The sequence below is a fragment of the Phyllobates terribilis genome, unplaced genomic scaffold, assembly GCF_046119375.1.
Source record: "Phyllobates terribilis strain yellow unplaced genomic scaffold, ASM4611937v1 Scaffold_2__4_contigs__length_985480577, whole genome shotgun sequence".
Taxonomy (NCBI): Eukaryota; Metazoa; Chordata; class Amphibia; order Anura; family Dendrobatidae; genus Phyllobates; species Phyllobates terribilis.
Genome location: NW_027362762.1, coordinates 401,425,208 through 401,447,247, shown reverse-complemented (window position 1 = coordinate 401,447,247; position 22,040 = coordinate 401,425,208). Strand labels below are relative to the sequence as shown.

Sequence of the window (22,040 nt, the reverse complement as noted above, 5' to 3'; positions counted from 1 at the left end):
AAATGTACTTTTCAGGTTATCCCCCCTGTACCCTCCCTTATCTTCCCGTCCTTTGAGGCCCACACAGTCAGACTCTACCGGCCCTTCTCCCTGCGAGTGGCGGTTGTCTATCGCCCCCCAGGTCCCCCCCGTCAATTCCTGGATCACTTTGCTGCCTGGCTTACAAATTTTCTATCCTGCGACATCCCCACGATAATCATGGGAGACTTTAACATCCCAATTGGCGATCCTCTTTCCCCATCTGCCACGCATCTTTTATCATTAACCTCCTCCTTCGGCCTTTCACAGCTTGCTAATTCTCCTACACATGAGGACGGGAACACATTGGACCTGATCTTCTCCCGGGTTTGCCCAGTACATGACTTTACTAACTCTCCCCTTCCACTCTCTGACCATAATCTTCTTTCATTCTCTGTCAAGAACTGTGACTCTACTCAAGACACTCCCACCGTCCACACTTATAGAAATTTACGCGCCATTAACACCCAGAAATTTATAAAAAGGTTGCAATCATCATTGGCCCCAATCTCCTCCCTCTTATGTCCCGAATCTGCATTGAAGCATTATAACAAAATAATGCTATGCGCCCTGGATGAAGCCGCACCTCCTACACAAAGAACAATTCGGCATAGACGGCGACAACCCTGGCACACGCCTCAAACACGTCTTCTCCAGAGGTACTCCAGGTGCGCTGAACGGCTGTGGAGAAAATCAAATCTGCCCGAAGATTTCCTCCACTATAAATTTATGCTGAAAACATATAACTCTGCCCTTCACCTCTCCAAACAAACCTACTTTAACAACCTCATCATCTCACTTTCCAATAATCCTAAACGACTCTGACACGTTTCATTCTCTCCTCAATCAAACAGCACAGGCCCCGACCACCGACCTCAGCGCTGACGATCTGGCTAACTATTTCAAAGAAAAAATTGACCATATCCGACAGGAAATTTTCTCCCAATCCCCAAATGTTATGCATGCTCCCCCCCGCCACATTGTATCTTGCTCATTTTCTGACTTCGAACCAGTCACGGAAGATGAAGTGATCAGGCTCCTTGCATCTTCTCGCCCTACCACCTGCACCAGCGACCCTATTCCCTCACATCTCCTTCAGTCCCTTGCTCCAGCTGTCACCTCTCACCTAACTAAAATTTTCAACCTTTCCCTCTCATCTGGTATCTTTCCCTCTTCTTTTAAACACGCCAGCATACAACCATTACTTAAAAAACCATCCCTCGACCAGAACTGCACGGCCAACTACAGACCTGTTTCCAATCTTCCCTTTATCTCTAAACTCCTGGAACGCCTGGTCCACTCCCGTCTAATCCGCTATCTCTCAGACAACTCTCTTCTTGACCCTTTACAATCTGGTTTCCGCTCTTTACATTCTACTGAAACTGCCCTCACTAAAGTCTCTAATGATCTACTAACAGCTAAATCTAATGGTCACTACTCCCTGCTGATTCTCCTGGATCTCTCTGCAGCATTTGACACTGTGGATCACCAGCTCCTCCTCACTATGCTCCGCACTATTGGCCTCAAGGACACGGTTCTCTCCTGGTTCTCCTCTTATCTCTCTGACCGCTCCTTCTCTGTGTCTTTTGCCGGCTCCTCCTCCTCCCTACTTCCTCTTACTGTCGGGGTTCCTCAAGGATCAGTCCTAGGCCCCCTTCTTTTCTCCTTATACACCGCTCCTATTGGACAAACAATCAGTAGATTCGGTTTTCAGTACCATCTCTATGCTGATGACACCCAATTATACACCTCTGCTCCGGACATCACCCCTGCATTACTACAAAAGACCAGTGATTGTCTTTCTGCTGTGTCTAACATTATGTCCTCCCTCTACCTAAAACTGAATCTGTCAAAAACTGAACTACTCGTCTTTCCTCCCTCCATTAATCTACCTGTGCCCGATATTGCCATCTCCGTTTGTGGCTCAACCATTACTCCCCAGCTACAAGCCCGCTGTCTTGGGGTCATTTTTGATTCAGATCTTTCTTTCACTCCTCACATCAAATCACTCGCTCGTTCATGTCATCTACACCTCAAAAACATCTCAAGAATCAGGACTTTTCTCACCTTTGACTCGGCAAAAACTCTTACTGTCGCTCTTATTCATTCTCGTCTTGACTATTGCAACGCTCTACTAATCGGTCTCCCTCTTACTAAACTCTCCCCTCTCCAATCCGTCCTGAACGCAGCAGCCAGGATCATATTCCTCGCCAATCGCTACTCAGATGCCTCTTCCCTGTGCCAGTCATTGCATTGGTTGCCCATCCAATATAGAGTTCGTTTTAAACTTATCACGCTTACCTACAAAGCGCTCCATGCTTCAGTACCCCCCTACATCTCCTCCCTTGTCTCAGTCTACCACCCTACACGTGCCCTCCGTTCTGCAAATGACTTGAAACTAAAATCCTCCATAATCCGAACTTCCCACTCCCGTCTCCAAGATTTCTCGCGTGCTGCGCCAATTCTCTGGAATGCACTACCCAGGACAGTTCGATTAATTCCCAATACCCACAGTTTCAAGCGAACCCTAAAAACACATTTCTTTAGACTGGCGTATCACCTAAACACACTCTGTCCATCCCAGCTTTCCCCCATATTAAAATCTTCTTCAACTTCGGGTTCAAACCAACCATGCACATAAAAGCCTCTGTCAGGACTGCACACATACTGGCTGGCGACCAGTCCATGTATTATTATTTATCCTATTCAGTATATCAAGGCTGCATTATACAATATATGTACTTTTTACCTTTTGTGTCTCCCCCACTTCCTCATAGACTGTAAGCTCGCGAGCAGGGCCCTCACTCCGTTCGATATGAGATATGCTTATTCTGTATTGTCTGTATAAGTCCCCCCTAAAATTTGTAAAGTGCTGCGGAATATGTTGGCGCTATAAAAAATAAACTATTATTATTATTATTATTATTATTAGACAAATAGAACCGGGTCCCAATATCAGACCACCTAAGCCTGTGGTAAGCTACATATATACTAACCAGCTCAACAAGGGGCATGCCACACCCTTAATTTGCACAGAATGCAAACAAGACAAAAAAACAAGCAATGTGAACTGAGGTCTAAGATGGTACACATGCAAGAAATAGGAGCATGTTCACACTAGCAAAAAGATGCAAAACCTACAATGTAAAGCAAAGTTGCATATGAAATATAGGGTACTTAGTGAACTATTTTTGATCAAAAAAAGTAGTAGACTGAGGATACACTATAGGATGAGAAAAATGTGAGGAGGCACAGACTAGAGACTGGGTAGCGTGGGGGGGGGGGGGGGCAGTATGAAGAGGGGGCAGCATGGTGGGACAGTGTGAGGCCACAACAAGGAGGGGACAGTATGCCAAGGAGGGGGGGGGGGGGTGTGATGAGGAAGCACAGTATAGAGATTGGGTAGTATAGGGTGAAGCAATGTGAGAGGACAGTGTGAAGAGGGTGCCCAGTATGGAAAGGAGAGAGCAGTGTGGAGGTCAAGTACCATAAGAGGGACAGTGTGGGTCATATTTTTTGCAGGCAACACAATGAGGAGCAATTATTTTTCAGGAGCACAGCTTTGGGCAGATGTTTTTATTCAGAAGCATTATAATCACACTGCTATAATGGTATCGTGTGAAGATTTGCTGCACAAGACTGGAGAAGATGGAAGTTTGCAGAGACGGACTGTGTCTGTGAAAAGTCATCATGGTGTCTGAGCGAAGTGAAGAAAAGAATGAATCCAATCAGAGACAACATCATCTATAATATTCCTGGATGTAAATTTGTGATACTAATTCTCATCAGTAATGTGGTTCCTGTATTGTCCGTAGTCTGATGACTGATAGCAACAACTCCCAGTATCTCTGGAGATATCTGGGACTTTTTTTTTTTTTAAAGTGCCTAAGCACAACAGGCAGGTAAGTAGCAACTACCTGCCTGTTGTGCCCGGCACCATTCTCCACCGGCACAGAGCGGTCACAGACTTCTGTTGATGTCACGTCAACAGAGCGGCAGTTGTGTCATGCTGACCGCTGCCTAATTGGGGAAGCCGGTTGTCAATCAGCATGATGCCAGTAGTCCCACCCTGTCAATAGTAAGACAAACTGCTGCTCTGTCGACAGGGAGCAGCTGAATCTCCGGCAGGCACATCATCCCAGTTGATTATGCGGATGGCTTCTGTCTTTGGTGTTTTGCGAACCATTCGTCACTCTTGTCTGCTGACATTGCCTGTAAGAAGTAAAGAAAGAATTATGTAGTGCCATTAGAAATAATATACAAAAACGTTGCAAAGACATTATGCGAACGACTAGACTCAGTACTAGAGTTGGGTCAACACTTCGGGCAAGAGCTCTGGTCATGCCCAGAGCACCTTCAATAACCCCTTGCCCCCCCGAGCAGCGAGATCTCACTAGGTAATGCAACTCTGATTGAAAGAGCACTGTCTTCAGTAATTATCAGTTAGTATATACTGATGCATACACTGAAAACTGCTAGATAAAAACTAAATACAGCACTTAATCAAAGCTAGGACACTTTATGCTGTCCGGCTGTTGTGGAAACAACACTGGGTATGCCAAGTTTAAACCCAACGCCAGGTCTTTAGCATGTCAGTAGCACAAATAAAGAATTTCTTTAGACAAACTATATGTAAAGTAATGAAGCAATTGTTTTTCTGATGGTCTAACAATGTTTCAAATGAAACTGATCCGATTCACTAATATAACCATGACCCTATCACACTCGATCAGCGCTGTAATACCGAGTGCAATAATGCTGCCACATGTGGAGGAGTTTGGGTCACTTATTAGTGTATAATCTTTTGGGTTCTGTTCTATTTATATTATTATGTGTCAGAATATATACTTAGGTCCATTTCCACTTTTAGTCCCAGTGCAACATTCAGACGGAGGGATCATAAGCGCATGGAGCAATAATTGGTTCTCTTGAGACATGGGATACTGGAAATGCACTGTGTATTCTACGATCTTAACCAGAAAATCAGCAATTATATCAGATTATTAATACAACATTAAAGCGCACCTGTCAGCAGGATTGTGATTAGTAAACCACATACACTGAGTAAAATGATACCTTTGTTGATGAAATCTGTGCAGCGATTCTTTTATAATCTTTATTTTCAGTTCTGCCATAATGATATGCTCGTGCTCTGGGGCGGGACTTTAGGGAGGGGCTGTAGCTGGTGCTCTCATTATGTATGCCCATCTCTGGCCTCTGACAGGTCACTGTACTTTCAGTGACCTGCCTACTATTTTAAATACTGCCTTTGTAATTTGTGCCAAAGTGAAATTTATATACAGCAAAATGGCCCCCGCCACCCGCACATGCGCAGCAGCATTTCTCGGTTGCTGAGAGAAGCTACTGAACACATGCAGGCGCCATTTTGCTTGAGGAAATAGAATTTGGGAGCAGCACTATGGTGCCGCGCATGCGCAGTAGCATCTCTCGGCAACCGAGAAAGTGGTAATTAGACTTACTGGTAATTGTGTTTCCAGGAGTCCATCCTGGCAGCACAATGGAGGATGTCCTCCTAATCCTGCCAGTGACAGGAAACACAAGAGGTTAAAAGCCCTCCCCCCTTTCCACCCGCCAGTGTTTTTTCTAAGTACCACACCAGGATGGATGCAACACATTTATTAATCTCTATATACACGTGTTATTTCACAATGCATAGATATCAATGAGGGAGGGAAACTAACTGTGCTGTCAGGATGGACTCCTGGAAACACAATTACTGGTAAGTCTAATTACCGCTTTCCAGGAAGTCGCCCTGACAAAACCATGGAGAATACAAAAGTATTTCCCCCTAGGGTGGGACTACTGCATGGAGAACCTTCCTGCCAAAAGCTACTCCCTGCCCTGCCAGGACATCTAGTTTACTGTGCCTAGAAAAGGTTCTCAGACTTGTCCAAGTCGCTGCAGTTCAGATCTGTTCTAAAGAGGCTCCGCCGCTCTCTGCCCAAGACGTAGAAACTGAACGGGTAGAATGGGCTTTCAACCCATCTGGGGGACTCTTCCCCTCTGCTGAATAAGCGAGACCGATTGTGAATCGAATCCACCTGGCGAAGGTCTTCTTAGATGCTTTTTTCCCCCTTATTCTTAACCGCATACTGGATGAACAGGTTATGATCTATTCTCCAATCACGAGTAGCCTCAAGATAATTGATGACCGACTGTCTCACATCTAAGGAATGAAAAAAAATGTTCTTTCGGATTTTTTTGGGGAACTGGCAAAATGACGGCAGGACAATTTCCTGATTGATATTTTTTGTAAAGACTACCTTAGGTAGAAAACCTGGTTTTAACCACAGCACTATCCTATTGTCATAAATCTGCAAGTAAGGATCTTCTATGAATAATGCCTGAAGTTCCCCCACCTTCTTAGCTGTGGTGATAGCAACTAGAAAGGCTGTCTTAAGGGTAAGCTTACTGACATGTATGGCTGCTTTGCATAGGGCATTAAGCACCAAATTAAGATCCCACGGAGGAACCGATCTTTTTACGCAAGGCCTTAGTCTCTGAACTGCCTTTGCAAACCTGGCTATCCATGGATGTGAGGCTAGAGGAGTGTCAAAAAATGCACTTAGGGCTGAGATCTGAACTCTTAGAGTGCTTGGCCTCAGACCTTTGTTAAACCCCGCCTGTAAAAAATCTGGGATCTTTGGGATATTAGGATTTGTTATATCCACTATAGCCCGTCCACTTTCTGAACAGAACCTCTTCCAGATTTTTCTATAAATAGCTGAGGTGTCTGGCTTTTGACTCGCCTGTAACGTAATTAAAAGCTGATCTGACAGCCCTCGGGATTTCAGGATCTGCCTCTCAAGATCCAAGCCGAGAGGTGTAGTCTGTCCACAATCTGGTATAAAACCGTTCCTTGGAGAAGATCCTTCCTTAAGGGAAGTAGTATTGGATCCTCTAGGGCCATCCTGGACAAAAGGGGAAACCAACTCCTTCTTGGCCAGAAGGGAACTATCAGAATTATCTTTATCTGATCCTCCTGTATTTTCCTTAGGACCCTCGGAATCAATGGTAGCAGGGAAGGCGTAATAAAGACTTTCTGACCATGCCTGGGATAACGCATCGATTCCTATCGGGTTGTCCCGGGAATTTAGGGAGTAAAACTTTTTTTCCTCGTTGCGAACAGGTCTATCTGTGGGACACCACACCGGCAACACAAAGTTTGGAAAACCTCCCCATTTAGTTCCCATTCTGAAGGTAGAACTTCTCGTCTGCTCAGAAAATCTGCTACCTGATTGTGAGCCCCTTTTAAATGGACTGCCAAGACTGATAGGGACAGCTTTTCTACCCAGACAAATATTTTTGACGCCAGACCCTGAAATATTTTGTGTCTCGGACCCCCCTGATGATGCAGAAAAGACACAGTCGTCATATTGTCTTGACAGTATTTTTATGTATTTGTTCTGCACCAGGTGACTGTTGCGCCGAAGAACTTCCCACACGGCGCGAAGTTCCCGGTAGTTTGATGACATAGCCTGAACCTGCAGGGACCAAGCCCCTTGAAAATATTTTCCATCTATGTGGCCACCCCAGCCTGACTGACTTGCGTCGGTTGTGATGACTACAACCGGAGAGGGAACCCAGTCTACCCCTAGCTGAAGATTTTCTGGGACTGTCCACCACCCCAGACTCTTTTGTTATCCGAGATAGGGGCATTAACTTGTCTAGGGACAGTTGCTTTTTGTCCCAAAAAGACAGGATTGCTTTCTGCAGCTCCCTTGAATGAAATTGACTCCACCTCACACAAAGAATGCAAGCCATCATCAATCCGAGGATCTTCATTGCTGACCTGATCAAGCAACGACTGTTCAAGAATTGAAGTACTTTGTTTATCGTTTTTTTGTTTTACCGTGGGTAGAAACGAGGTTCTTAGACAGGAGTCTAAAGTGACCCCCAAGAAGGCTTTCCTGGTTCCCGGGTTTAGGTCCGACTTTTCCCAATTTATCAACCAACCTAGATTTTTGAGAGTGGACACAGTAAAATCTATGCGTTTCTGCAGCTCTAGCTGAAAACCGGCCACAAGTAAAAAGTGGTCTAGATAAGGGTCCACGATGACTCCTGTTTTCCTTAGGTAGGCTACAATTTCTGCTACTAACTTGGTAAAGACCCGGGGGGCAGAGGCTAGGCCGAAGGGTAAGCAACAGAACTGGAAGTGATGAACCTGATAGCCGAATTTGATGGCGAAACTAAGGTACTTTTGATATTGTCGATGAATGGGGACATGATAGTATGCCTTTTTTAGATCCAGTGTGCACATCACTGCGTCTTTGTCTATTAGAGGGATGATTGACTTGATCAACTCCATTTTGAAACACTTGTATATTACCCACCGATTTAACAGCTTCAGGTTTATAATTACCCGCGCTTCTCCTGATGGCTTTTTTTAATGGAAAACAGTGTCGAGTAGGGACCCTGAAACGGTTCGTCCTGGGGGACTGCTACTATCGCTCCTATTTGCCTAAGGTTATGAATTTCTGACCACATGGGGAAAATTTTACTTTAGGCTGGGACTTGGTTAAAATGAATCTTTCGGGTGGGAACTAGCAAAGTTCTATACTGTACCCTGAACTCAGTATTTAACACCCACTGATTTTGAGTTATGGCCTGCCAGCCTGAGATGAATTGACTCAGTCGCCCCCTTACATGCATGACGTCATTGTTTCCCAGAACCAGAGCCATAGGGAGGGCCTCTACCCCTACCTCCTTTGGGGTAACTATATCTACCAATCTTCCCTTTCTCTTTATACTCTTGCAGATAGAACGAGGACGAGAAGGGACGGGTTCTACGAAAGGGCTGATATTTGCTCGAATTCTCGTAGGGAAACCCTTTCTTTTTACCTGACGTCTTTTCCAGAATATCATCCAGAACAGGCCCAAACACTCTAGCTCCTGAGAAGGGGATTGAACATAGTTTCTTTTTTCACTGACTATCCCCCGACCAGGTCTTTAACCATATGGCTCATCCAGTTGTGTTTGATAACGCACTATTCCCGGCTGCAAATCTGACGGATTCTGCTGAAGCGTCAGCCATGAACCCTGTCACCAGTCTCAGTAAGGGAAGTGATTTTAGGATAGTATCCCTAGAAGTTTGGGTCTTCATTGTTCTTCAAGATTGTCGGCCCACATGAACATAGATCTGGCAACAGATGTTGCCGCAATATTAGTTTTAATGATCGCAGCTGAAGTCTCCCAGGTTCTTTTCAAAAGGCCATCCCCCTTTCTGTCCTTCGGATCCTTCAGACTAGAAGAGTCTTCGAATGGAATTGAAGATTTTTTTTGCTATCTTAGCTACCGGGACATCAATCTTGGGAATCTCCTCTCATGTTTTAATGTCCTCAGGGTCGAAAGGTAGGCGAAGTCTAAAGTCCCTTGAGACGACTAGTCTTTTTTCGGCGTCTTCCCAGTCATCCAGGATCATAGCCCGGATATGGTTATTAACTGGGAAAACTCTGTTTCGCTGCGACCTGAGGCCTCCGAACATCTCATCCTGTATGGAATGAGATTTCGGAGTCTCTTCCACCTGCATGGTGTTTCTGATGGACTTCAAGAGTTCGTCTGTATATTCTGACAAAAACAGGTATCTCTTTCCTTCTTCTGGCGGGTTGGAAGCTGTGTTGTCTTCCTCGGACCCGTAGGATTGTGGTTCATCCTCTGAACTAAGTTCCATTTCCCACCTCGGCCTCTTTGCTCGGGGCCTGGGATGGACTGCCTGGGATGAAACTAGGCCAGAAATGGAAGCTTGGACCTCTTCCCTGATCATCCATCTCATGTCTGCCAGCATGGACGGCTGTTCCTCCCGAACAATCCTGGAAGTACAATTCTCACATAAGTATTTTCCATAGGCTAGGGGCAACTTGGTGTTACAGATGGCACATCTCTTAGGCTTCCCCGTATCCTTTTTGTTATCCTTTTTAACTGTTGTTGGTGGATTACTGGGAACCTTGTCCTATGAGACAGAGGGATATGGCGGAATATATAATTTAATTATGGGGTAGACTACAGCCAGAACCTGCGGATATCTTCCCAGGGGGAAGGAGAAAAGGAGAAGCTGGGCCGCCCGATCCCCCTGGGTCCGCCATACGGTGAGGTCTTCGGGTCCACGGACCCCTTGCTCCTCTCCTGTTCTTATCCTGTTCCTATCCTCCCAGGGACAGGAAAACCACTGGAGGGTGTATAGGGGTGGAGGTCTTTTAACCTCTCGTGTTTCCTGTCCCTGGAGGGATTAGGAGGATGTCCTCCATGGTGCTGTCAGGGGGACGTCCTGGAAATGCTACTGGGCAAGCGCAGGAGGCCATATTGCTCATGACTGATGAGAGGCGTGCACCTCTTCATGAATCAAGGGCGTTGAATGAGTGGCATACACCTCTGTGTGCGCCTCAACACAAATCTTACTCCAGTCCCGGCTGGAGTAAAACTTGCGGCGTAGCGAATGTCGCCATAAATTTAAAGAGTTATTGTTGCCACACCCCCGTCCCACCCCAGCTCTGCCCACTTTGTCGAAGCTGGTCGAAAACAGCGTGAGAACGCTAAAACTCGCATTATTTTAATTGGGCCAAAATTATGCGAATTTTCAAAGCTTTTTACACCAGAATACTGGTATAAAAGCTTTGATGAATTGGGCCCAAGGTCAGTAAAATTGCCAATTATACAGATGCCAATTATATGTAGCGATTTCATTAATGTACACTTACATCATTTAGAAGCTGATCAGCATTTGGATCAATCTGAGACAGTTCTCGGAAGGCTTCATCCCCAACAAAGCAAATTTCATGACCATCCTACAAAGACAAAAAGCAATAAGCATATATACAGGGAGCTAATACCTGACCACTTACAGTATGGGAGCAAATTCAGCCTGCATCCCAGCTAGCTCTGCCATGGCTATGTATAGAGACTGATGGCTTGGAGAATCAATAGTAGAATACTACCGCTCTTTGTCAGTTCATATAAAAGCACTGCAAGTAAAAGCCAGAGTTTGGCAATATATCTGACCTAATACAAAATCTGTAAGTTGACCTACAAGCAATGAGTTAATAGCGACCCATGTAAACTGAGTTGCCTATTCTGCTATGAATTATTCTACAGTAATGAGCTGTTATCAGTTTATGATGATGAAAGTGAGGAATAAAATACCGCTGCCATACAGAGATGGAACCAATTTAGCAGAACTATTACCCGGAGCCTACAGTCCTAAAGCTCCTTTATTTAATATGTCTCTTGTCCAGCATCTGGCTAAAAACGTTAACTGGGTAATTAAAGAGGAAGAAATCATTGTGCCTTTCCTATGATCTGAGGCACGGACTCTTTTTAATCTAATAAAACCAATACTCTCTAAACCAGCAAAATGTAATAAAGTGATTTAGAACGAGGGCAGCTGGAATGGAGCCAGACTGGGTAAGCTATCCTAGGAAGCCTTGTAATCTTTAGAATGCCACAATCTTTTAGAAGTTGAATGCTGCCAACAAGTCATGAAAAACATATGACGGCTATTATATTACACCACGGTCACGAAACAAGTGTAGTGCAGCCCCGACGCTTCAATCCAAGCCTTCACGGGTCAGAAGGAATTGAAATTAATTTCCCCAAACCACAAAAAGCTCCTGTAAACTGGACAGCATTCTGTTTAGCAAACACACATAAGAAGGAGGTGGTAAGTGATGGAGGGGAAATGCATTTATGTTTTGCTCCATTTCCTTTATTGTAGATCTTGTTTTATAAAACATTAAAAAATAAGATCTAAAAGAAAAATAGCCGAAAAGAACATGGAAAAATAAATTTATGTGCATCTATATTCTTGAAACAGCAGGATGGCTCCTCGCTGGGCAGCAGGATGGCTCCTCGCTGGGCAGCAGGATGGCTCCTCGCTGGGCAGCTCTTGTTCTCTCTCCCTACTGGGTAGAGGAAGCTACTGTACAAGACAGAGCCTATGCTATCTACCTCTCTGGGATTTTCTCTAGCTCCAGTCTGCTGCTCTGATGTAGGGCAATTGTAGGGATTTTTATTTCTAACTAAAGGTTCACTGTAAAATACTTTTCCAGGATTATAAAAACTTGGCTTCTATTTTTCCCTAAAACAGTGCCCCCACCTGTTCAGGGTGAGTGGCATTGCAGCTCATCTCCATTCACTTCGACAGAGCAATACCAGACACAATCTAAGGCAGGGATGGCAAGCTTAAACACACAGAGGGCCAAAATGAAAAACTCGAACAAACTCTTGGGCCAACCAATATACACAACAATGGGCCCCACATAGTCCTCCTCCATACACAACAATGGGCCCCACATAGTCCTCCTCCATACACAACAATGGGCCCCACATAGTCCTCCTCCATACACAACAATGGGCCCCACATAGTCCTCCATACAGAATAATGGGCCCCACATAGTCCTCCATACAGAATAATGGGCCCCCCATAGTCCTCCATACAGAATAATGGGCCCACCATAGTCCTCCATACAGAATAATGGGCCCACCATAGTCCTTCATACGGTATAATGGGCCCCCCACGGCCGATGACATAAATATACGTCATCGGTCAGAAAGGGGTTAATGTTTGTGTAGTAAAATACAGGTTGCTGTCTGCTGCTGTTTTCTAAGGCTGCTCCAGTCCCAATCTTACATCATGTGACTGCAGAACTTTCTCATCAGCTCAGAACGCGGACAGTTACAGAAGTTCGTTTCTTAATGCAAGTGACTTGTACCGAGTCTCATAGACTTATACTGAGAAAGTGACTTCTTGTCCACATAGAAACAATGTGTGAGATGGCTGGTGACAACAGAGGTCACATGATGCAGGAGAGGATGGGAGCGGCACTGGATACGGCAGAAGACAGACTGCTAAGTATTTTAATGCACACACATTACTGATTGGTAATATGAAGAGTTAACTAAACAGGGTTAATCTGAGGCTCTCACAACATACTGTACACAGGCAGACAGCCACAACTTTAGGACACTAAGGCCAGGTTCAGGCAAGCGTATACAAAATTCTCCATTTTTCATCCAAAAAAACGAAATAAAACTGTTTTTCATCCATATGGTCAGTGTGTCTGTTCTGTACATCGTTTTTTTACATGAACAATTTAATAAATAATTAAAGGACAAAACTATTATTAAGAAGGAAAAAGTTATAGATCTGAGAAAAACGCATGGCATACAGATAGTAACCCATATGTGATCCACTTTTTAAGCTCTCATTGACTTGCAATGAGCTAATATGATCCAAAATATGCATCAAAATAGTACAAACAGCGATTTTTTTATAGCAGACCATTGGTCTGTGTGTAAAAACAGTCAAGTGAACTACCACATTGACATGCATTGGCCCTGGTGCGCTCTGTATGTTATCAGTTTTGCATACGGACAGCACATGGACTGATTATACATTCGTCTGAATGAGCCCTAAAAGGAAGCTGTGACAGGAGTTGAGTTGCAGTTTTTACCCTTCTCCTCCTACTGCTGCTACATAACACACAGGAATCCATCTTACATCTTTTTACCTAACTATATCCAGTCTAAAAATATATGCATCTCCCCAGCGTATGAGGATAAAAGCATCTTCCCTGTGATTACATGCTGAACACTCCACGTCTCCTTCCACACAGGGGTATCTACCAGCTGCGGAGCAGGAAGTCTCACACAGCCTGAAAATCGTGAAACAGCAGAGAGCCCAAACTATTGTCGCTCTTTCCTAAAGGGCCAGAGTTATGATCACTAAAATTTGACAGAATTTTATTAATTTTCCCAATTCTAAACAGTATATTGGAGAAACATTTTAGATTTTGGTCTCATTTTACATCATGATTTTTTCCAGGAGGTCCACCACCTCTTTAATATCTACTGGTGACAATTACTCACAGGATCAGCCAAAATAACAACTTGAACTGTAGCCTTCCCTGGAGTATCCAAGCTGACAAGGGGAGTCAAGATCTTGTGATTCTCTCTTCTCATGGTTGCCTCAATAGTTGCAAGCTGGAAACAAAAAAAACAGAATATGTTGTAAAATATCTGGAATTTTACAGCCTCATAAGAGCTTTAATCTATAATTATGTCGCATTTCTCTTTGCTATATGACAAAAAAACAACATATTTTGTAATATTTTTTTTACTGCTACGTGTGCTGGTGGCCCTAAAGACATAGATCTCCCATACTGATAGCATAAAATCTAAAGAAAATCAGATAGTTGATTTATTCTATCTACCAAACTATCTATATTGTCATATTGCTGTCTAAAAGATATTATCCAGACATTTACTTATGCAATCTGGTGCTTCCCGACTGAGAAATGGCTGTTTTAAGTCATATTCAAACAAAACCTACAGTAAATGCACTGAGCATGTCAAAGCACTTCCCAAGTCATTGTCTCCCTGATTTGAGAAATGCTAGGACACTCCTAGAGCACTTAAGCCTCATTTGCATATGAATTAAAACAGAGGTTTTATTTGACAAAGAGCAACAGAATGCATAAATGAAGGTGTGGATGACCGAGAGTAACATGACCATATAAACTGTTTGGGGTGGACAGTCGATCATGCAGCCAGATTCCCTTTATAGGGAATCTATCAGCAGACTTTTACTATTTAATCCGAGAGCAGAATAATATAGGGCAAGAGAGGTTGATTGCAGGGATGTGTCATTTACTAGGCTGGGTGTTGTAATTTCGATTCAATCAGTGTTTTATCATGAGGAAATCAACAGAGGACTAGGTCTCACATGCAAGCCAGTCCAGCTAATCCCCACCCCCCCAACACGGATTGGCAGCTTACTGTGCACGCTGTACATTCTCAGCAAGCTGCCAATCAGGGGTGTGGGCAAGTTATACACAGCTCAGCATTCTGACATCTACAACAGAGAAAACAGGGATTCTATTAAAACTGCACCAAACAGTCCAGTAAGTGATACATTGTGGGAATCATTCTCTCTAGCCCTATATTATGCTGCTCTCAGATTACATAGAATAAACATGCCGCACAGTCCCAAATTTGTGGTTCCTACTGGCAGTACACTTTAATATGAAACTATTTAAAGAATATTGAATCGAAAAATATACAGTACAATTAAAAATTTACTGATTAAAATAATGAAAAATAAAAAAATTCCAACCTCATCTTTTGGACAAGCAAATGCAATTCGTCCAAATGCTGCTGCATGGTCCACCGATCCTCCGATATCCTGCAGCTCCAGCTTGCACTGCAAAATGACAACTAAAGGAGTTGTATTTTCCACATTTCTGGAGGTTAATCTAGAAAATGTATGGCATCCCAAAGTCTGGAAATATATCAAAACTAGTGGATGTGTAGCTCACAACAACCAGATTGCTTTTTTCACCTTCATATACGTCAGGTAGAAGCGTTGACAGTACTCTGACATGGTTGGGGTTTATTCTCGGAAGCACAGCGTTGTCCTCATGAAGGAAGACACCTAATGAGAAGTCTGCTATATTCTGCCCTAACTAAACTTTATATAACCTTTTGGTGTACCAGCCCAGTGGATCGTTTTTTATATAGTACACTATTTTGTGGTGACCGATCCACTTTATACAGACACAAATTTCAATCCTATATTAGCCAATGGCATGATCTGTGTCTTTAAGTAAACTGTACGACATTTCCTAAATATCTGAGTAAAGCAGCTTGCAACTAAAGAAAGCGCAGAGTTAAGTCTCTACCTGGTTGTCTGCGTAACCCAGCAGAATGCTCTGCTTGGCCTTATCCTCATGATAGATGCTCAGGCCTAACAAGTCACACCAGTACGTAGTCGACTTCTGCAGGTTGGATACAGCAACAGTCACTTTCTGCACTGGATCTGGGAAGAAAATATTGCATAACATGTCAATAAAACATCCTTTTATATTTTAACTTTAAATAATGAACAAATGTAGATTTGGTTTTGGTAGATCAAAGTTAAAGTTGAGCATACAGTCTGCTGGTGTCAGATGACCGTAACAGAGGTGCCTTTTTCTGCCTAATTTAAGTTAGATCACCATAGAGGCCGATGTTACCCTAACAGTTTTTGATGAAATGCAGGAGGTCTAGGTCTTATGTATGAATTTAAACCAAGAAAAGGAACCTGTCTTAAGGGGTTTTCCAACACTTTGCTATCGGCCTAACCTTAGAATAGGAAATGGATATCAGATTAGGCAGCATGTCGGTTCAGTGGATATTAGTGCTGCTTTGTAGTACTGGGGTCCTGGGTTCAAATCCCACCAAGGACAACATCTGCAAGGAGTTTGTATGTTCTCCCCGTGTATGCGTGGGTTTCCTCCAGGTACTGAGGATTCCTCCAACACTTCAAAGACATCCTGATAGGGAATGTAGATTGTGAAACCCAATGGGGACAGTGATGACGATATTTGTAAAACGCTGTGGAATATGATGGCGCTATATAAGTAATCATAATAAATAATAATTGGTATAGATCTGATACCTGGCACCCCCACCATCTGCTGTTTACAATGCCAGTAGAGGCAGGTTGTAAATGAGACATCCATTGCTCTATCACTCTGTTTAGTGGGCACTGCTGGGTGAATAGGAGCTGATCTGCAGTACAGACATCAGCCACTAGAATTAATAATATCATCATTAATGTGATGGAAAACTCTTTTAAGGACGTCAGAAACTTGTCTAATAAGCGTTTACCTGTGTTGGGTTGAGTTCTGTCTTCTAAAAAGAACTTATAACCGCCAGGGGCTTCAGTCTGGAACAGTCCAGGTGATACTTCGGATAGTGGCCAGTTCATCTGCTTTGCATTGAGTATAGCTTGACTGGACTGTAGAGTGAGCCCCTAGTGAAACAAAGTAAAGCAAAATTCATACAAGCATACAGTTAGGTCCATATATATTTGGACAGAGACAACATTTTTCTAATTTTGGTTCTAAACATTACCACAATGAATTTTAAACAAAACAATTCAGATGCAGTTTTCAGCTTTCATTTGTGGGTATCCACATTAAAATTGGATGAAGGGTTTAGGAGTTTCAGCTCCTTAACATGTGTCACCCTGTTTTTAAAGGGACCAAAAGTAATTGGACAGATTAAATAATTGTAAATAAAATGTTCATTTCTAGTACTTGGTTGAAAACCTTTTGTTGGCAATGACTGCCTGAAGTCTTGAACTCATGGACATCACCAGACGCTGTGTTTCCTCCTTTTTGATGCTCTGCCAGGCCTTCACTGCGGTGGTTTTCTGATGCTGTTTGTTTGTGGGCCTTTCTGTCTGAAGTTTAGTCTTTAACAAGTGAAATGCATGCTCAATTGGGTTGAGATCAGGTGACTGACTTGGCCATTCAAGAATATTCCACTTCTTTGCTTTAATAAACTCCTGGGTTGCTTTGGCTTTATGTTTTGGGTCATTGTCCATCTGTAGTATGAAACGACGACCAATCAGTTTGGCTGCATTTGGCTGGATCTGAGCACACAGTATGGCTCTGAATACATCAGAATTCATTCGGCTGCTTCTGTCCTGTGTCACATCATCAATAAACACTAGTGACCCAGTGCCACTGGCAGCCATGCATGCCCAAACCAACACACTGCCTCCGCCGTGTTTTACAGATGAGGTGGTATGCTTTGGATCATGAGCTGTACCACGCCTTCGCCATACTTTTCTCTTTCCATCATTCTGGTAGAGGTTGATCTTGGTTTCATCTGTCCAAAGAACTGTGCTGGCTTTTTTTTAGATGTTTTTTAGCAAAGTCCAGTCTAGCCTTTTTATTCTTGATGCTTATGAGTGGCTTGCACCGTGCAGTGAACCCTCTGTATTTACTCTCATGCAGTCTTCTCTTTATGGTAGATTTGGATATTGATACGCCTACCTCCTGGAGAGTGTTGTTCACTTGGTTGGCTGTTGTGAAGGGGTTTCTCTTCACTATGGAGATTATTCTGCGATCATCCACCACTGTTGTCTTCCGTGGGCCCCCAGGTCTTTTTGCATTGATGAGTTCACCAGTGCTTTCTTTCTTTCTCCGGATGTACCAAACTGTAGATTTTGCCACTCCTAATATTGTAGCAATTTCTCGGATGGGTTTTTTCTGTTTTTGCAGCTTAAGGATGGCTTGTTTCACCGGCATGGAGAGCTCCTTTGACCGCATGTTGACTTCACAGCAAAACCTTCCAAATGCAAGCACCACACCTCAAATCAACTCCAGGCCTTTTATCTGCTTAATTGAGAATGACATAATGAAGGGATTGCCCACACCTGTCCATGAAATAGCCTTGGAGTCAATTGTCCAATTACTTTTGGTCTCTTTAAAAACAGGGTGGCACATGTTAAGGAGCTGAAACTCCTAAACCCTTCATCCAATTTTAATGTGGATACCCTCAAATGAAAGTCTGAACTTCAACTGCATCTGAATTGTTTTGCTTAAAATTCATTGTGGTAATGTCTAGAACCAAAATTAGAAAATGTTGTCTCTGTCCAAATATATATGGACCTAACTGTATAAAAAAAAATCATCCCATTTTCAACCAGAAAAAAAAATGGATGAATTTTCATCTTTATTGTCATCCGTATGCCATCTGAATGCAGTCCTTATTGCATTTGCTTTTATACATCAGCAGTAAATAAAATTTACAAGATCAAACCCAGTTTTCTCCTTTAATAATGGCAATGTATCTGCAAAAATCAGATGTTAGATGGCTGATCCGTATGGAATACAATTTTTTTTGCGCACCCGTAGACTTGAATAGGTGAGTCACATCCGACATACGGAAGAAAAATGTGCAAGCTGCGATTCGGTCTGTGTATAAAAGCAGTCATCTGAACAGCCCTATTGATTAACATTGGACGAGTGCTGTCAGGTTATTTTCATGAACTGCACTCGGACCGAAAATAAGGTGATGTTAACCGTAGCCACATAGAGGGCATCAAATTTTGAGTCTTTTCAGGAAACTAAAGCTCATGTACATGGAAAGAATTGTTATTACACCACAGTGACTAGAAGACTGTTCATAGAAACATGTTGCCTACATGTAATTAAGAGACCAGGAAATGTTAGACATACCAAGAAATCATTGCCGAGACGGTACTCCCCAACTCCATAGTTGTAGGTCAGCTCAACAACAAAGTGGCTGTCTTCAGAGCCAAAGCCTATCATAGTTTTACTCCATTTCCCATCATAGGGGCTGTAATTATGTACAATAGATAACACGGAAATAATAAATATAGTGCAATAAAGTATGACAGCTTAAAGTGCATTCCCCATATTAAGACATCATTAGTAAATAGCAGTCCTCATATTGTCCTCCTCAGCTTCGTCTGTCATTATATCTTTCACTATTACCGCCCCACATTATTAAGAAATGGCATAATGCAATTTTAACAACTTAGAAGAAAAGTACAATAGGGGACAGGGGTCACTAGTAATAGCTCATCCTCCATACCCATTGCAGGTGGCCTTGCACCCTTCCTCAAATTCCTCATGACGTAATACCTGAAACAAATATAATAAGCATATTAGGATTCAGTCAGTTCTTAGGCTAGGGTTAAAATGTAAGATCGTAATGTCTCGCCACTATATCGCAAGTAATGATAGAAAATCCAGTCAAAATGATCTTGTATCAAAAGGTATACGTGAGAAGATCACATTGCTGAAGTTCATGATCTTATAGGGCCACTTTCTAAATCCATGTAAAAGAAAAAATCTTAAACCAAAGATGTAAAAATTTCTAAAACAATTGGTGTGAAGATGCTCAGGGAGCCACTTATATATTCTTCTGCATCTTACTCACGAGTGGTCATGACAGACGGTTATATAGAAAGCTAAGGGTGAACATCATAGGATTGATCAAAACACATTAGACCAAGGTTGGCTAAACCCGCTGATCTCAACAGGTTCAGCCAATAGTCTAAAGTGTATGGGGGCACCAGAATATAGTCAGAGATAAGGAGCTCGCATGTCCGATTTCAGACTGTCAATCCTTTTGTTCTCCCGGAGAAAAGCCAGGGGTGGCTTGCTTATAGAGAACACTGAAGCGCTTGGCCGAACAAGTGCTCCTTAGTATGGGAAAGCCGACCCAGATGGTCCTTTGGTTCGGCCAACAGCTATCTAATGTGTACAGAGGGCTTAACAGTACAGAACAGATTAGTTCAGATCTGGGCGAAGTGCGGCAGGTGGGACACATGCTGCGCTTTGGCTGTTCCGGTGTGGCCCGTGGACCAGACAGCTAAACGGCTGGATATAGTAGCGCTTCAAACCAGTGGGCTGCCACCCTGCCTGGGGTCTCTCTTTCACTGCTATCTGCATCTTTGGGATGCAAATACCAGTGAAAACTATGAATGAACAGGGAGCCGCCAGTTCTCTCGTCCATCCTTGCCTATGCATCTGAGCACAGCAGGCGCGATGACGTCACTACATTGCTCCAGCTGTGCCTCACTACACAGCGCAGACCGGAGAAGCGGGGGAACATGGTTAAGTGAGCAGCTTTATTTTTTTTTTAAATTGACAGTTCATTGTGGAAACTGTGAGGACATAATACTGTGCAAGGGGGCTGTGTGGGGACATAATACTGTGCAAGGGGGCTGTGTGGGGACATCATTCTGAATGGGGGGGGCTGTGTGGGAATAAAATATTATGTAATGGGGCTGTGTGGGGACATCATACTGTGTGAGGGGCTTTGTGGAGACTTCATACTATGTACGGTTGTCATACTGTATAAGGGAGCTGTGTGGGCTCTGTGGTGACATACTGTGTGAGGGGGATCATACAGTGTGTGGACTGTGGGGTCATCATACTATGTGTGTGGACTGTGGGGTCATCATACTGTGCTGGGAGCTGTTGATAAAACGTACAAGGGCTGAATAACAGGAGCAGTATGATTTACTATTTTTTATCAAAAGCAATACATTAAATGGTTTTGATTCACTGCTAAAGGTAAGTATACAAGTTACAATAAGGCCTAGCGTAACATTTACTAACAGTAGCAGCTTGTCAACAAACAATTCATATTAAGTGAAAAAAAATTAACAGAAAATAATAATAATGAGGAGAATTAAATTTGACCTGTTGGTTTGGCCCTCCATAACAGTCAGTTTCTCATGTGACCCCTTGGAAAAATAATTGTGAACCCCTCGATAAAATTAGATTAGATTAATGGGGTTGTCCAGTGATAACTTGCTTGTTATCGGGGGTCCAACCGCTGCGGCTCGTACCGATTAGAAAAACAGGGCAGTTTTATCCCCGTTACAACGGAGCAGCAGTGCGCATGCTTCACCACTGCTCTATTCATTCCCTATGAGCTGCTGAGCGCTGCACGTGGCTTTTTCTGGCAGCCCCATAGAGAATGAATAAAGCAGTGGTCAAGCGTGCAATCTGCCATGTAATTTTGTAATGGGGATAAAAATGCCCTGATCTGCAGGTCGGTGCGGGTAAATATGGTGAAAAACCCACTGATCAGCACGTTAACCTGTGGATAAGTTATAACTGGACATCCCCTTTAAGTTAATGGGAAGTAGTCACCAGGGCAGACCTGCTTGTGAGTCCCTCCTGTTTTGGAGACACTCAGTCTTTGTTATGTGCAGTATGAACACTGTCTAATATAAGCATAGTTCTCCTGATGAGACGGATTGTGTACAGAAGGATCAGGTTATGGGCAGATGTTGGGGGTGGTTGTTCATTAGTGATCAGGCTGACTAGCTGCTTCCTGCACCGCTTTGTTTTCTTGTTCCTTTCAAATAGTTATGAAAAATAAGTACCCCCCCCCCCTCCTCCCTATCCTGTCTCGGCATGGTGGGGCATGTAGTTCCTGTCTAGCCTCATGTCAGCTGCAGCTGCTGAACAGAAGCCATGCGTCACCTGTCTGATCACCACACACTTCTCACCTTCATGCCAAGAACATCCCTGAAGAATCGCGCAGTCTGAGCTCTGTCAGCCACCTTGAGGACGTAGTGCAGCGCTCTCCTGCCTCCCATTACTGCCTCTGACACTAACAGCCCCACAACCACCTGACACTGAGTCTGCGCTCCTTAATCACGTCATGAATTATCACCATGGAGACCACAC

At 43.5% G+C, this 22,040-nt stretch overlaps 1 protein-coding gene across 1 annotated transcript; it reads right to left on the bottom strand.

Moving 5' to 3' along the window:
* Positions 1 to 3,579: 3,579 nt before the first annotated feature.
* On the bottom strand, positions 3,580 to 22,026 carry GLOD4 (glyoxalase domain containing 4). The gene is made up of 9 exons (XM_073670535.1): positions 21,860 to 22,026; positions 19,423 to 19,472; positions 19,044 to 19,164; positions 16,681 to 16,825; positions 15,711 to 15,847; positions 15,146 to 15,232; positions 13,900 to 14,013; positions 10,734 to 10,820; positions 3,580 to 4,230 (listed from the first exon to the last, which is right to left on the bottom strand). Exons 1-9 carry the CDS (start codon positions 21,947 to 21,949, stop codon positions 4,165 to 4,167), a joined length of 897 nt encoding a protein of 298 aa, XP_073526636.1. The 5' UTR covers positions 21,950 to 22,026; the 3' UTR covers positions 3,580 to 4,164.
* Positions 22,027 to 22,040: the final 14 nt, after the last annotated feature.